At 35.2% G+C, this 16,124-nt stretch overlaps 4 protein-coding genes across 5 annotated transcripts in view; 3 read left to right on the top strand and 1 right to left on the bottom strand.

Annotated features, from left to right (window-relative positions):
- The first annotated feature begins 493 nt into the window (after positions 1-493).
- LOC126705046 (receptor-like protein 7) lies at positions 494-2,350 on the top strand. Its single transcript, XM_050404005.1, has one exon. The coding sequence runs from the start codon at positions 494-496 to the stop codon at positions 2,348-2,350; it is 1,857 nt and encodes a 618-aa protein (XP_050259962.1).
- A 255-nt stretch (positions 2,351-2,605) lies between these two features.
- On the top strand, positions 2,606-3,214 carry LOC126705047 (receptor-like protein 9DC3). Its single transcript, XM_050404006.1, has one exon. It carries the CDS (start codon positions 2,606-2,608, stop codon positions 3,212-3,214), a length of 609 nt encoding a protein of 202 aa, XP_050259963.1.
- Positions 3,215-4,066: 852 nt separating this feature from the next.
- LOC126706508 (diphthamide biosynthesis protein 3-like) lies at positions 4,067-5,444 on the bottom strand. The gene is made up of 2 exons (XM_050406004.1): positions 5,059-5,444; positions 4,067-4,248 (listed from the first exon to the last, which is right to left on the bottom strand). The coding sequence occupies exon 1, from the start codon at positions 5,308-5,310 to the stop codon at positions 5,062-5,064; it is 249 nt and encodes an 82-aa protein (XP_050261961.1). The 5' UTR covers positions 5,311-5,444; the 3' UTR covers positions 4,067-4,248; positions 5,059-5,061.
- Positions 5,445-10,217: 4,773 nt separating this feature from the next.
- Positions 10,218-16,124, top strand: part of LOC126705860 (uncharacterized) — a 35,116-nt gene continuing 29,209 nt past the window's right edge. For both annotated transcript variants that reach the window (XR_007648442.1, XM_050405083.1), the window contains exons 1-2: positions 10,218-10,745; positions 11,130-16,119. Coding sequence is in view for 1 of the 2 variants with exons in the window: in XM_050405083.1 (XP_050261040.1) it covers positions 10,462-10,745; positions 11,130-16,119 (5,274 nt within the window). In the remaining variant the exon portion in view is untranslated. The remainder of the gene's footprint in view (positions 10,746-11,129; positions 16,120-16,124) is intronic.

Raw genomic sequence — 16,124 nt, forward strand, 5'->3', positions numbered from 1 at the left:
AATTTTGCAAGCATAGAGGATATAAGAAGAAAATGTAATCCAATGGTGAATTTGTCAAAATTCACCTCCAATAAAAATATATTAAGTAAGTTTGTAGCATAAGGTTACAAATAATTTTATAGCTAAACTTTCTCCTTCCTAAATTAATTTAAAAATTACAAGAAAATGTTGGTTGAGCTTTTGTTAAAGCTTCACTTAGATTTTAATGGGGTCATGAGGCACTCAAGTGTCGTTGTTGTGCTCATCATCATCGAGGATAAAGACATTATTTATGCTAGTCATAAGTCCGTCTGCAAGTTTGTTTGAGTCATTGAATAATATAAATGTTTTTGTCACTACAGGCATCAACATTATTCAACCGCTTGACTTAGTAGGTAATTGCAGAAACACGAAATTGTTATGTACCAACTGACGGCATGTGTTCAATGAGTTCTATCTATAAATACTTTCATTGCAATTTGCATTCCACCACGCATCTAATTAGAACATCATCATGGAGGTTTCTTTTTCTTGCAACATGTTGATGCGCTTCCTTTACATAATCTCTTTGTTTCATCTTATGCATTCGTCTCCTTCCAGGCAACTCTGCCATGAAAATGAGAGGTCAGCCTTGTTGCAATACAAGGAAAGCTTTATCATAAACAAGTCTGTCTCTTTCTATGATCCTATTGCAAATCATAGGGTTGAATCTTGGAAACTAGAAGGAGAAAAAAGTGATTGCTGCTCTTGGGATGGTGTTGACTGTGATGAGGACACAGGTCATGTGATTGGCCTTGACCTCGCAAACAGTTGTCTCTATGGTTCAATCAACTCCAACAGTACTCTCTTCCATCTTGTTCACCTTCAAAGCCTTAACCTCGCTAACAACAACTTAAACTACTCTCAAATCCCATACGAGGTAGGCAACCTTTTAAAACTGACATATCTCAATCTCTCTTCTTCTATGTTTTCTGGTCAAATCCCATTTGAAATTTCAAAGCTGTCCCAATTGTCATCCCTAGATCTGTGTTGCAATTATGATTATGATTTGCCTTTAGGCAAATACCTCCTGCAATTCAAAGAGTTAGGCTTAACAAGCCTAGTTAGAAATTTAACCCGCATAGAATATCTTGATCTGAGTGGGGTGAACATATTCTCCACGGTGCCTAATATCTTTGCAAACTTGTCCACTTTAAGGTCCCTTTATCTTCATGACTGTGGAATGCATGAGGAATTTCCTAAAGGCATCTTTAAGCTACCAAATTTACTGGTTCTTGACATGAAGTATAACGAAGTTCTCACTGGTTCTTGGCCTGACTTTCAAAATTGGAGCTCTCCCCTTGAGGATATGACCCTTGCAGGTACTAGTTTCTCTGGTGAGCTACCAGCTTCAATGGGAAATCTCGGCTCCCTGATTGCTTTGGACATGTGGAATTGCAACATCTCAGGGTCCATTCCTTTTTCAATCGGTAACCTCACAAATCTCAGTTACCTTAAGCTTTCACAAAACACTTTGGTTGGTAACATTCCATCTTCAATTGGAAATCTTATCCAATTTATGTTTCTAGACTGCTACGCTAATCAAGTGACTGGTCCAATCCCTTTTGAGCTTGCAAACATGACACAATTGACTACTCTTAGCTTAGGAAAAAATCAATTAACCAGTTCAATCCCTTTTGGGCTTGCAAAGACACAACTAAGTTTCCTTTACTTGGGTTTTAATGGATTAACTGGTCCAATCCCTTTTGATCTTACAAACCTAACACGACTAACCATCCTTGGCTTGGGCAACAATAAATTGACTGGTCAAATCCCTTTTGAGCTTGCAAAACTAACGCAATTAACTATCTTTGCCTTGTCAAACAATCTTTTAACTGGTCCAATTCTTTTTGAGCTTGCAAACCTAACACAATTGACTAGCCTTAGCATGAGCTATAATCGATTAACTGGTCCAATTCCTTTCGGGCTTAGGAAGCTAACACAATTAAATAACTTGGATCTTGCAGGCAATAAATTTCATGGTCAGTTTCCAATCTTAATTTTCAATCTAAAGAATCTTAAGGCTCCTGATATTTCTGATAATCACCTCAGTGGTATTAGGTGGATATGCAACATGACTTCTCTTGATTTCATTGATGTTTCTGATAACTATTTTAGTGGCTCACTTCCTCAATGCTTGCACAATATGCTCCAAGGAAGCAAATTGAGAATGATTAGTTTGAGAGGAAACAAATTCCACGGATTGTTACCAAGATCATTAGCCAATTGTACAATGCTAGAGGCCATTGATGTTAGTAACAACCAATTCAATGACATTTTTCCCTCTTGGTTGGGAAATCTTCCAAATTTAAAGCTTCTCCTCTTGCAATGAAACAAATTCTATGGTAAAATATTAGAAAATCCTGAATCCAATCATGAGTTTCCTAACTTGCGAGTACTTGATCTCTCTTACAATAGTTTTACAGGAAAATTACCCTCAAATTCTTTCAGGAATTGGAATGCCTTGAAATTGGACAATGAAGACCACCTAACATACATTCAAGCTGAAAAATCTTCCCGTGAGGGGAGTTTCAATGCATTTTACTGGTACATTTATTCAATGAAAATAACAAACAAAGGCATAGATATGGTATACCACAAGGTCCAACAATCCTTTAGAGCCATCGATATGTCAAGCAATAAGTTTGTTGGAGAGATTCCAGAATCTGTTGGAGATCTAAGAGGGCTTCATATGCTTAATATTTCCAATAATATTCTCACTGGACACATTCCACCATCTCTAGGGAATCTTACAAGGCTAGAATCATTAGACCTTTCTCAAAATAAGCTTTCAGGGGAGATTTCACAACAATTAACACAACTTACTTTTCTTGAATGGTTCAATGTTTCTCATAACAATCTCACTGGCTCTATACCACATGGGAAACAATTTGACACATTTGAAAATAGTTCGTTTCAAGGAAATTTAGGCTTGTGTGGGAATCCATTATCAAAGAAATGTTGGAATTTTGATTCTTCACCACCTTCACCTTCAATTTCTGAACAAAGTCAGGACTCATCTGGGTTTCTCTTTGATTTTGGTTGGAAAATAGTTCTTGTTGGGTATGGATTTGGACTTATCAACGGAGTGATAATTGGCAATATTGTGGTAACAAAAAAACAGGATTGGTTCATGAAGACCTTTGGAATGAAGCAATGGAGACGAAGGAACATGAGAAGGGAACCTAGAAACTGAGAACTCACACCTTGCAAGGAAATAAATATGCCCAATCCTTTAAAGTTTTTTTTTAGCCTTTTTTTTTCTGTGTTTTGGTGTTTAATTTGTTTCTTCTTTTTCATTTTTTTTTTTTTAATATTTTGGGTTGGGTAGTATTAGTATTAGTCTATATCATATCATGTGTAACGTGTTTACTATGTGTAATTATAACTGTATTCTACATATCATGTTGAATTAAGGTCATATGAATTATATCTTTCCATTAGTTTTTTTTGGAAGTTTAACACAAAATCAATAGTATTACTATTGATGTAGCTGTAACAACTAATTGAACGACAGCAACGCAAGAAGAACTCTGCCATCACCTTTTTTCCTGCCTCATCTACTTTAATCACTGTCTAAACAATATGCGGCTGGACTTGTGGTTTTCACTTTTCACCACATTTCCTAAAATAAACAAGATGGACATTAAATCCATTAAGCTATCAGTGTATTGTCTATCGATATGAAACCCCCTGCATACATTAAATACATTCTCAACATAACATTTAACAAGTTGCTGTAACTTAAAGAATTTGGGATGACAATATTCTCATAGAAGGGATAGTACCACTATCTCTCATTTTAAATAATTTTTAGAAAAATGTGAGAGACACAACATTTATTTGATTTTGTATGGTTTACTTGGGTTTTTATTTTTATTTTTTTTAATGTCACTCGTCTTAGATCTAGATTATGACATAAAACCATTCAAGGATTTCACATTGTCATACACCAACTGAGAGATCATCACACAAATTATGTTACGTGTATGAAAGTGTCAGTAGGATCTAGGAAAATATATCATAATTCTAGAGAACTTTTCGTGGATGACACTAACAACAATTTCTATAAATATGCTATAATTTCAGTCAACAAACTCTTAGGTAGAATAGCAAAAATCCTCACTCATCAGTTGTACACCTATGACTTGTCAAGCCCGGACAAAACTTAGTTGTGAAAGAATATCCTCATTCCTCTGTACCACTTTTCACCCCCACAGTTCATACAATCTGCAACACACAAGCATTGAAGTCATGAGCAAATGTGTCTTCAATGATCAAAGTAAATATCTTCCATTCTACCACTTTGAGCAACAATACAACCATCATGAATCACAAGCAAACAAAACTTGTAATAGCAGTGATTAGGCACAAGTTAATACACAAGAATCCTCTTTGCTATTAATAAATGTAATGCAAATTCTCAGGAACGCACCACACCACACCAGCCAATGAACTATAGATAAACTGGCACCTTCCTCCACCCATAATGATAAATGATGGAATGGTGGGTGAGAGGCTGTTGATTCAAGACCGCTGGGTGCGTGTTTAAAATACTATTTTGGTCCCTAAATTTTACCAAAAGTTTGTTTTTCATCTTGAACTTTAAAAAGGTTCATTTTTTGCCCCTAAACTGCTTTCTGTCCATAAACTATTGAAAAAAAAATACTTTTTTCATCTCTATTTTAGTCTCTAAACTTTTTTTTTAATTAAAAAAAAAAAAAAAAAAAAACTCTTTACAAAGTTTAGGAACAAAAATATTTACCCATTTATTCACACATACACACACATCAGAAATGCATTGATTCCAAACCTTTCAGGCCTTTTTACAAACACAGAGCACGCAGTTTTGATTGATTCAAATAATTAAAAAACTACAAATTGCAAAGGCAAGCAATACTGATTTTCCTCATATTACGTTTCAACAATTCACAAATTTCCCACAAATTAAATAGCACAGAAAATCAAAAGCTTCCACTTTTAGATGCGTGTATTTGAAAAAGAATCAGAAAATTTGATAAAAGCGAGAGAATCGCTTACCTATTAAGCAACGGCGATAGGTTGGTTAGGGGTGTTGTTGTTGTTATTGGTTTTGGAGTCGGCGAGAAAGTCATCGAGGTTGTAGATGACGGTGATGTAGAGAGAGCAGCTAGGGCACCGGGCGATCTCTTCGCCGAGTTTGAGCTCGTCCTTTGTGATCTGAAACAGGTCCCCGCAAGGGCATGGATACGTGTAAGCCTGTAGCTCGGAGTTCCACTCCATGTCCTCGATCTCTACGTCGTCGTACGACATCGTTTTCTTCCTTCTCTTCTCCTTGCGTGCCCTCTCGCTCTCTGTGTTCTTTTTTTTTTTTTTTTTTTAGAAACTCTCGCTCTCTGTGTCGGCGTCAAGACTCCGAGTTAGGGTTCCGGGTTTACCCCTTCCTAACACGAGGACTATTATTTATGTCAATTTTTTTCTATTCTTTAAATAGGATAATATTTTAAGTAAGGATTAGTACGAATGATTAAAATATAAATTTTAGCTACAAAATTGGTTATATTCTTAAACTACAATTTTACTTAATATATTTTTATTAGAGATGAATTTTTGTAATTCTACTATTAGATTACATTTTCTTCTTGGGCCAAAATGGGGATATACCCATTTCGCTGAAACTTTCCAGTAAAATGTTCCATGTCTGAAACTATTTAGGAATATGCCCTTATTTTAAACTCAATTTGCCGAAAATCGAGTTATAGGCAATCAAACTTATAAAAAATAAAAAATAAAAAATAAAAATCCTACATGGAACTTGAGTTCCATGCAAGATTTTTCAAACAACTCGATTTTCGACAAATCGAGTTTTTCAGACAATGGGCATTTTACTGAAAAGTTTCGGCAGAAGGGGTATTTTGTCATTTTATTCCTTCTTCTTATATGTTTCATACCTGCAAAATTTCTAGAAATTAAAAATAAATAGTTATATCATCAATAAATTGTTTTAATTACACGTTTTGTAGTTTAGAGTTATGTATAAAATATAAGCTTATAGATTATGTAAGTACGCAATTTGAGTCTCTAACCCAAAGGATAAATGAACTTAGGCCCAAAAAACCTAATACAATGAATTTGTAGAAAGTGGGTTAAAAAATTGGGATTTAATGAATTGGACAACAAGTAAAATGGATTTAGATGACAAGAAAATGAAGATAGACTAGATTAATTTAAAGAAAATCGTCATTGGCACAGTCTGAAGAGATCAATTCTTATATATTTCTCTCAATTTTGATTACAAGTTCAATTCTTGATAGTTACAGTGTTTTTCTCTTAATTTCTTGATCTCTTTCTCTCATTGCTTTCTTCCTATTTTATACTATCCCTCCCTCTTTATATTTGCCTTCCACGTGTAGATTAGAGTGTTAGTGCTGATCTCTGTCACATCAGCGCCTTCCTGAAATCTTTGGAGAGTAGCTGTAAGGTTAAAAGTTAATTTTCAAGTATCATTTCCTCATTAATGCGACCAGAGAGTTAGCTACAGAATATTTAATGCGGTGGTAGCAGCTTTCCCTTAAGATATTTCATGACTTTCTTCTATCTTGTTCCTTTCTGATACTTACCCTCATCCATGGAATGATCCAAAACGTTACCTTTGATAGCAGACCATACCTTCTGATCTTGGCTTTGCTCAGCCGATGAGGGATTCTTTCTTGGACCACCCTTCTGGATGGCTTTAATCAAATTTCACTTCTTCACTTACTAACACGAATCCTTATGAAAGTGTTTACCCGTCCTCGGATTGTCTAACGTCCTCGGATTGGGCCCCTGACCCAATATATACATAGATATGGGCTCTTGGGCCTATCACCCCTACAAATCATATAGTAAATAATATCATATTAACACAAACTTTGACATGTGTATTAAGAGTGTAAAGAATATGCAATTCAACGGTTAAATTTTCAAAATATGTAGTAATATTTATTTTATTGAGTAAGGTTGTAGTGTTAAGTTACAACTAATTTTGTAGCTAAACTTTGTCCTTTATGAAATCCTTGGTGATAATTTCTCTTTAGTATAAAACACCAATTAATTTTATAAAAAATAAATATTAAAAAAATACTAATATTTTTGAACAAAAAAAACACTAATTAATTTTTATTATAAGTGTAGGAGATAATAAATTTTACTAGTTAGGTTAATTGAGACCCAAATTATATGTCAGTTAAGAATTAAACTCCCAGCCTGTGTACTTTTCAAATCAAACATATTTTTTTTAATAAAAAAGATGTTATCAAGTGAAATTCATCTCCTCTCTTGAATGGAGGAGTGTGAACATGAAACATAGTTGAGGTATGCTATTTAATTTGCAGGGGTCAATTTTTGCATGTGACTTTGCAAATCTTTTACTTTAATATGACTCATCATGTCATTGCATGCTTGTGATGCAAATACAATAAGCATGCAGTTTAATTTTTGCAGTGCAGTGTATTAATTTCTTATTAGCCTCGTCACACGTGCAAAATGGGGCTTTTTTTTTAATTTTTATTTTATTTTGAGTTTAATATAAATTTTCAATTTAAATTTATCTATAGTTAGTAAGATTACACATGAGTGAATTTTTAAGAAATTAAAATTTAGGATTTGAAAATAAGTAAGTTAGTGAGATTACACAGGAAATAATTTTTAAGAAATTAAAATTTAGGATTTGAAATAAGTAAACTATTAGGTTTAGTGTGTGCTAGTTTTTAGAAAAAAAAATGTATTAAACGTGCGTGAGATATATTCAAATAAAAAGTGTGCTAATTTTTAAGAAAAAAAAGTTTATCTAGTAGTTTTTTTTCTTTCAATTTTGTTGAATTATAATTTTAACCCTATTTTTTTATTTTTTTAAGAATAAAGATTATCTAATTAGATTATGGATATTTTTTACATTTTTTGAAGTTATAACTAACTTTCTGAATCTTCTTAATATATAGTGAAGAGATTAACAACTGAACATCCATGTTGCATTGTGCACAAGAATTGTGGATTGCACTCCTAATGATATCTTCAAAGCAATAGTGTTATTGGTAGGAGTATGTGCTGAGGGGTTTTTAATCCAACTTACCGCTCAAGCAACGAAATGGCTTATTAACACTAATATAAACATTCTTTTAAATCAAATTATTTCAAGCACTCCCAAATAGAATTAGACTAATTATAGTTGACTATTTGAATTAGGCAGCACCATTAAACTACAAAGCTTTTAATCTCAACACATTAATTCCAATAAAATTTTTTAAAATTGTAAAAAAAAAATTGAATAAAATAAATAAAATAACATATTTCAAACACCTAAGTTTCAAGTCACACTTAAAATTCAAACTACGATACAAACAAAACTATATAATTAGAATAATTGGTTGTAATCATGGTTTTAAAAAAAGGAACGATCAAAGAACCGTAATATAGTTTGATGGTGATTATTTTATTTTATTTTTATTTAAGTGGAACCACTGATTCTTACGAGTTGGCAGGTTAAAGGTTTAGTACCCTATTGAAACAGTCAGTTCGATCTAATTTTTAAAACTATGGTTATAATGGTAGTTTCCAATAGTCTCAATCTTTTGTGCCAAAAATAATATAACTTATTACTACTTATACTATTTTGTTTTTGATTAGCAAGCAATAAATTTATAGTATAACAAAAATCATAATAAATTCAAATTAAGTATCTTTATATTTTAAGTTTAGATGCATGAATTTGCATATAATATATAATTGATACAAAATCAATCAATCATCAATATTCAATATATATATATATATATATATAAAAGTAGAAACCTTATGTTGGAGAGTATGAGGTTGTGCCATGTGGTGCATTCTGTGAAGTTTTCTTTATTTAGTTTTCTACTTCAACAAAGTTTGCATTTATATTAAAGTATTAGTTCATTGAATTAGCCAATAAAGTAAATGCATATATTAATTATCTATTGTTATACATTAATTATTTATATTTAAATGAATTTTTTAATTATTTTTATAAACTCTATATAGAAAATAATTTTTAGTTGGAATGATAATAATAAATTTAGAATATGACATTCTTACTTATATTTAATTGTTTTGACAACAATTGTCACAAAAGTCATGAAAAAAAATTAAATATTTGTGAATTCACTAAAATTAATCTTAATCCTTTAAGTTTCCTAACTCCTTTGTGTGTGCATGTGCGTACACATGTGTTTGTGTGGAACTAATACGGTAGTATGTATTCTATGTAATTAGAAAAATTACTAATATAATAAATATGTTTATTTTGTTATATTAAGCATAATGAAATTTTAATATCATTTTTCTAAGATTTATATGAGAAATAATAGGGTTTTTTTTTTTTAAAAATTTTATATGTGAGAAAAAATTGATTTGAAATATGATATTTTTACTCAAATTTAGTTATTTTTGCAACAATTGAAACCATGTCCAACGAAAAGGAATTTTTTTTTTAGTAACACAATCAAGAATGTAAAAAAAAAAGAAAAAAAAGAAAAGAAAGATATATGCATTTTTTAGTAGGCATGAAACATGCCTATTTATATTAGCTAATATATATATATATATAGCATGATCAAATCACTATACTACCCTTAGTGTATTCCTATTTTGTCAATATATAAAATAATTAAAGATTACAATTTTTTACAATGAAATTTATTGAAATATTTTTTTTATATATCGATAGTTGGGGGTAAGGATCTAAATTCTGAATGTTTCTATTGGAAATTGAGGTGTCAATTAATTGAGGTACAAGATTTTTGGTAAAATTTATCGAAATATTGGAGAAAACTAATAATAAGTTGCACCGCACATTGTGCGGGAACTCAACTAGTTATAAATAATTGGAGGGATACTTTGTGTCATCAAATTAGATTTCAATTAAATTGTTGTCTATCATCAAATTATAATTTAATTAAAAAAACACTTGGTATAAATTTGAAGTGCAATTAGTATCTAATCTAGAATCTAATCGTAGATTTTTAATTCAACTTCCATATATAATCCAAATCACTTTACATATAAATATTTTAGTGAAAAAAAAAACAATGAGGTGGTTTTTAATAACTCTTATTTTTACCTGTTAAGTCGATACATATCACCACTATAAAACCCCAAGAAACCGCCGTAATAAAACAAAATTATCGTCTGCTCAAAACGCAGCGTTTTCCCTTTTCATTTTATTCACTTCCTTCAACGAAGTTTCTCCTCCGGTACTTCGTATTCCCAGGAATTTGCATTCCCGGGCAAACAGAGTGGAAAATCTTTTTCGCAGTTGCAGAAAGAAAATATCAAATAATGGTCAAGCAAGAGCAAAACAAGAAAAAGTTACAACTGGTAAAAATGAAAGAAAGAGAGAGCAGAAGAAATTCGAATCCTCAGCGATAAACAACAACAAAGAAAGTAGAGATATCAACAGTACTTATGATGCAGCAAGGGCTTCATCACCAACAGCAGCAACTGGCGGCGCTCCTCTCCGTCGCGCTACCAAAGGACGATTCCACTTCCTCTTCTTCCTCCTCCTCCTCCGCCGCCGCCGCCGCCTCCACCGCCGCAGCATCCGACGGAGGAGGAGAGGGAGACGACTCGGCTCGGCTTGGCGCTATCAACTCACTCCACCGCGCAATTCTTTACCCTCCAAACTCGCTACTCGTCACTCACTCCGCTACTTTCCTCGCCCAGGGCTTCTCTCAGCTCCTCTCTAACAAGTAATACTGATGCTTCTCTCTCTCTGAGTTTGAATTTTACGTAATTATAGGGTTTGGTGGTTTATGTGTGAAGTAGTAGGTTGGTTTTGATTTTGTTTTATAATCTGTTTGGTTGTTGAGAAAGCAAAATGATTGAATTCTAAGAAAACAAATTCAATTTCAAAACAAATGATTGAAATTGATGTGAGAAAACAATGCAATGAGGTCCACTCTACTTTGCCTAATCAAGTGTTTTTCTTAGGAGATAAGAGAATTTCAATTTCCAGAAAGCAAGATCAAAATCAAAATCAAATGCAAAAAATTTAGTTTATAATTTTGCTCTCAATTATTTTTTGGTTAAGTTATATAGTGCTGTGTATATTTTTTTGGGAATTTATGGCTCAGATCATATACGGTGCGACAAGCAGCAGCAATAGCATATGGGGCACTTTGTGCAGTGGTGTGTTCGATTCCTATAACTTCGAATGGGAGACAGAATCATGTTATACTTGGAAGTATGGTTGAGCGGTTCATTGGTTGGGCATTGCCATTGCTTAACAATGTCAGTGGTGCTGCTGATGGGACTACAGAATTGGCATTGGAAAGCTTACGGGAGTTTCTTAATGTTGGAGATGTTGGTGGAATTGAGAGATATGCTTTGCCGATTCTCAAAGCATGCCAAGTACTACTTGAGGATGAGAGAACCTCCTTGAGTTTGTTACACCGGCTCCTGGGTGTGTTGACTTTGATTTCTTCGAAGTTTAGTAGATGCTTTCAACCCCATTTTCTTGACATTGTTGATCTGCTTCTTGGGTGGGCATTGGTACCGGACCTTTCAGAGTCAGATAGACGTGTTATTATGGACAGTTTCTTGCAGTTTCAGAAACATTGGGTGGGTAATTTGCAGTTCTCATTGGGGCTTTTGTCAAAGTTCTTGGGTGACATGGATGTATTACTTCAGGATGGGAGTCCTGGAACACCGCAACAATTTCGAAGGTTGCTTGCGTTGCTTTCTTGTTTCTCAACAGTTTTGCAGTCTGCTGCTTCTGGTTTGCTGGAAATTAATCTACTTCAACAAATAACTGAACCCTTAAGCAGAATGCTTCCAAGGTTATTGGGATGTTTAGCTATGGTAGGATGCAAATTTGGATGGTCAGAATGGATAGGGGATTCATGGAAGTGTTTGACTCTCTTGGCAGAAATATTATGTGAACGATTTTCCACCTTTTATCCTCTTGCGGTTGACATCTTATTTCAAAGCCTAGAAATGAATCATCCTAACCAATTGATGGGCCCAGGGAAGATCACCTCTTTTCAAGTTCATGGAGTTCTAAAAACTAATCTTCAGTTGTTATCTCTTCAAAAGCTTGGCCTTCTCGCATCATCTGTGCAAAAGGTACTGCAATTTGATGCTCCAGTATCTCAGATGCGATTGCATCCAAATCACTTGGTCACTGGAAGTTCTGCTGCCACTTATATTTTCTTGCTTCAACATGGAAATGATGAAGTTGTTCAACAGGCAGTGGCCTCATTGAGTGAAGAGCTGGAGCTGTTAAAGGGCATGCTGGGAAAAACTTTGGGTCATGGAGATGGGGTCAATAGTATTTTAGACACTAAATCTTATTCAAAAAATGAGTTATTTGCATTGATTAAATTTGATTTGAAAGTTTTGTTGACCTGTGTTTCCTTAGGTGGGCATGGCAGTTTGGTTGGCCAACCAGACACTGCCACCTTGTATCTTAAGAGGTCAGAGAAGTTGGTGTCTTTTATTATTGAGAAACTGAATCCTTTTGACTCATGCATTCGGGCCTTTGTGGAGATGCAGGTCAATATTATTAAGACATTGGAAACACTAACTACCATTGAATTTTTAAGCAAGTGCTCCTTAAGATATCAGAGTAATGGGAAAACTTCCTTGGATGTTACTGCTGAAAAAGTCCCTGATGACAATCACAGGGATGGGCTTTCATCTGTTATAACTGATCATCTTAGAAAGTACAATCTACTCCTTGTTAAAGCTCTCCATGTTTCTTCTCCTCTTGCAGTTAAAGAGGTAGCTTTAGATTGGACGCAAAAATTTTGTGAGAATATTATGGCTACTTATGAGAACTCAAACACGAAGACTTATTCCTATGAAGCATTTGAATACGCTGGTATTGTTGGGAATATTGTTTTCTCACTTTTAGATGCTATGTCTGACAGGGAACCAAAAGTGAGGTTGCGTGTTGCATTAGTTTTGGAGCTGCTTCTGCAAGCAAGACTGGTGGATCCCATGTACTTTTATCCTATTGCTGAAATGGTCCTAGAAAAACTTGGTGATCCAGATTCTGATATAAAATACACATTTGTGAGGCTGTTTGCCCATGTCCTTCCTACTACAATATATTCATGTGGTCTACATGACTATGGGATACCTACCACATCTAATCCTGGTATTCTTAGGTTAGGCAGTAGTTCTAACTTGCACTGGAAGCAAGTGTTTGCCCTGAAGCAGCTGCGTCAGCAACTTCACTCACAACAACTTGTTTCCATTTTGAGTTACATTTCTCAAAGATGGAAGGTGCCTCTTTCCTCTTGGATCCAACGGCTCATTCATAACTGTCGGAGGTCAAAGGACCTTGTTTTTAGTCAAACTGAGGAAGCAGGAAACTTTGGTTCCACTGGTGTATGGTTGGACATCAAAGTGGATGAAGATATTCTTGAAAGAATTTGTTCTGTCAATAATCTGGCTGGTGCCTGGTGGGCTGTACATGAAGCGGCTAGGTTTTGTATTGCTATGCGCCTTAGGACAAACCTTGGTGGGCCCACCCAGACTTTTGCAGCATTAGAGCGAATGCTTTTGGACATCGCACACCTGCTACAGCTTGATAGTGAGCAAATTGATGGGAACTTAAGTATGATAGGGTCTTCTGGTGCTCACTTGCTACCAATGAGGTTATTATTGGATTTTGTTGAGGCCCTAAAGAAAAATGTATATAATGCATACGAGGGGTCTGCTGTTTTACCATCAGCTACTCGCCAGAGTTCCTTGTTCTTTCGGGCGAACAAAAAAGTCTGTGAGGAGTGGTTTTCTCGTATATGTGAACCAATGATGAATGCTGGATTGGCACTACAATGCCATGATGCTATAATTCAATATTGTTCTCTGCGCTTACAGGATCTCAAGAATCTTGTGGCTTCAGCTTTGAAGGACCAATCTAGGACCCAATTGGCTGAGAGCCTCCATAATAGTAGGGCTAGATTTTCTGGGGACATTTTGCGGGTTTTACGGAACATGGCATTGGCTCTGTGTAAGAATCATGAAGCAGATGCTTTAATTGGCCTACAAAAATGGGTTTCTATGGCATTTTCTTCCTTGTTCATGGAGGAAAACCAGACTCATAGTCAAAGTGGGGAAATGGGACCTTTTATTTGGATCACTGGCCTTGTATATCAGGCTCAAGGTCAATATGAAAAGGCTGCTGCTCATTTTACTCACTTGCTTCAGAGTGAGGAATCACTAAGTACTATGGGTTCTGACGGTGTCCAATTTGCTATTGCGCGTATCATTGAGAGCTATACTGCTGTATCTGATTGGAAATCTCTAGAATCCTGGCTATTAGAGTTGCAAACACTTCGTGCTAAGCATGCTGGGAGGAGTTATTCTGGTGCTCTAACTACAGCAGGCAATGAAATTAATGCAATTCATGCCTTGGCACGTTTTGATGAGGGTGATTTTCTGGCAGCATGGTCATGCCTTGATTTAACACCTAAAAGTAGCAGCGAACTGACTCTTGATCCCAAACTGGCCTTGCAAAGGAGTGAACAGATGCTTTTGCAGGCAATGCTCTTCCAAAATGAGGGAAAAATAGACAAGATTCCACATGAATTGCAGAAGGCCAAGTCAATGCTAGAGGAAATGTTATCAGTTCTCCCACTTGATGATCTAGCAGAGGCAGCAGCACATGCTACTCAACTGCACTGCATCTTTGCTTTTGAAGAAGGTTACAAGCTTAAAGGCAGCCAAGACAAGCCCAAACAGCTTCAGTCAATATTAAGTTCGTATGTCCAATCGTTGCAATCTCCAATTAGTAGAGTTCATCAAGATTGCAATTCATGGTTAAAACTTCTCCGGGTTTATCAAACTATTTTCCCAACTTCACTGGTTACTCTTAAAATCTGTTTGAATTTGTTGAGTTTGACCCGTAAACAAGGAAACCTAATGTTGGCTAACCGTCTAAATAGTGTTCTCAGAGATCATGTGTCGAGTTACCCTGAGGAGAGTTTGAGTGATTTCCTTACCTTGAATTTGCAGTATGAGAGCGTCCTGCTCATGCATGCTGAAAACAAGTTTGAAGATGCTTTTACAAATCTCTGGTCATTTGTGCGGCCTTTCATGGTTTCTTCTGCATCTATAGTTTCTAATGCTGATGATAATATTCTGAAGGCCAAGGCTTGCTTGAAGCTTGCTAATTGGCTGAGAAGGGATCATTCAGATATGAATCTGGATATCTTTGTTCTCAAGATGCGAGCAGATTTTGACATGGCTGATAGCTCTTTTCTTGGCCAAGATGGACCCTCCTGTGGCAATGAGCACCTAACCTCTAGACCTAAGTTGGGTCCTATTATTGAAGAAATTGTGGGTACAGCTATGAAATTGTCCACTCATCTTTGCCCCACTATGGGCAAGTCATGGATTTCATATGCCTCTTGGTGTTTTAATCAAGCCAAAGACTCTCTTTTTAACCCACATGAACCAATCCTTCACTCATGCTCGTTTTCTCCTGCTCTGGTTACAGAAATTCTGCCTGAGAGATTTAAGTTAAATGAAGTTGAGATTGCAAGAGTCAAATCTTTGATTTTGCAGCTTTTCCAGAATAAGGGTAATCCAGAAGGTTTTGCAGATGAACAGAGAGAACATAATATTTCAATTGATTCTCCCCAACTTAATTTAAGCAATGACAGCCCTATAAGGGCTTTGGTGCAGCAAGCAGTAAATATTATTGAAGCTGCAGCTGGGGCACCAGGTGCTGAAAATTCTAGTGGTGAATGCCTTTCTGCTACAATAGCTTCTCAGTTGAAGTTTTTCTTTTTACGTGCAAATGTTGGCTTGGATGAAACTGACATGTTATCTGTAGTCGATGATTTACTCGATGTTTGGTTGTCTTTGAGGACGAGAAGAGTGTCCCTCTTTGGGCATGCGGCTCATGCTTTTATACAGTATTTGTCATTTTCATCTGCTAAGCTTTGCCATGGTCAGTTGACTGGCTTTGATTGTGAGTCTTTAAAACAAAAAACTGGCAGCTATACCCTGAGGGCTATATTATATGTCCTACATATTCTTCTCAATTATGGAGTGGAGTTAAAGGATACTCTTGTACCTGCTCTTTTGACAATTCCTTTGTGGCCATGGCAGGTGGG

Source organism: Quercus robur, chromosome 11, assembly GCF_932294415.1.
Source record: "Quercus robur chromosome 11, dhQueRobu3.1, whole genome shotgun sequence".
NCBI lineage: Eukaryota > Viridiplantae > Streptophyta > Magnoliopsida > Fagales > Fagaceae > Quercus > Quercus robur.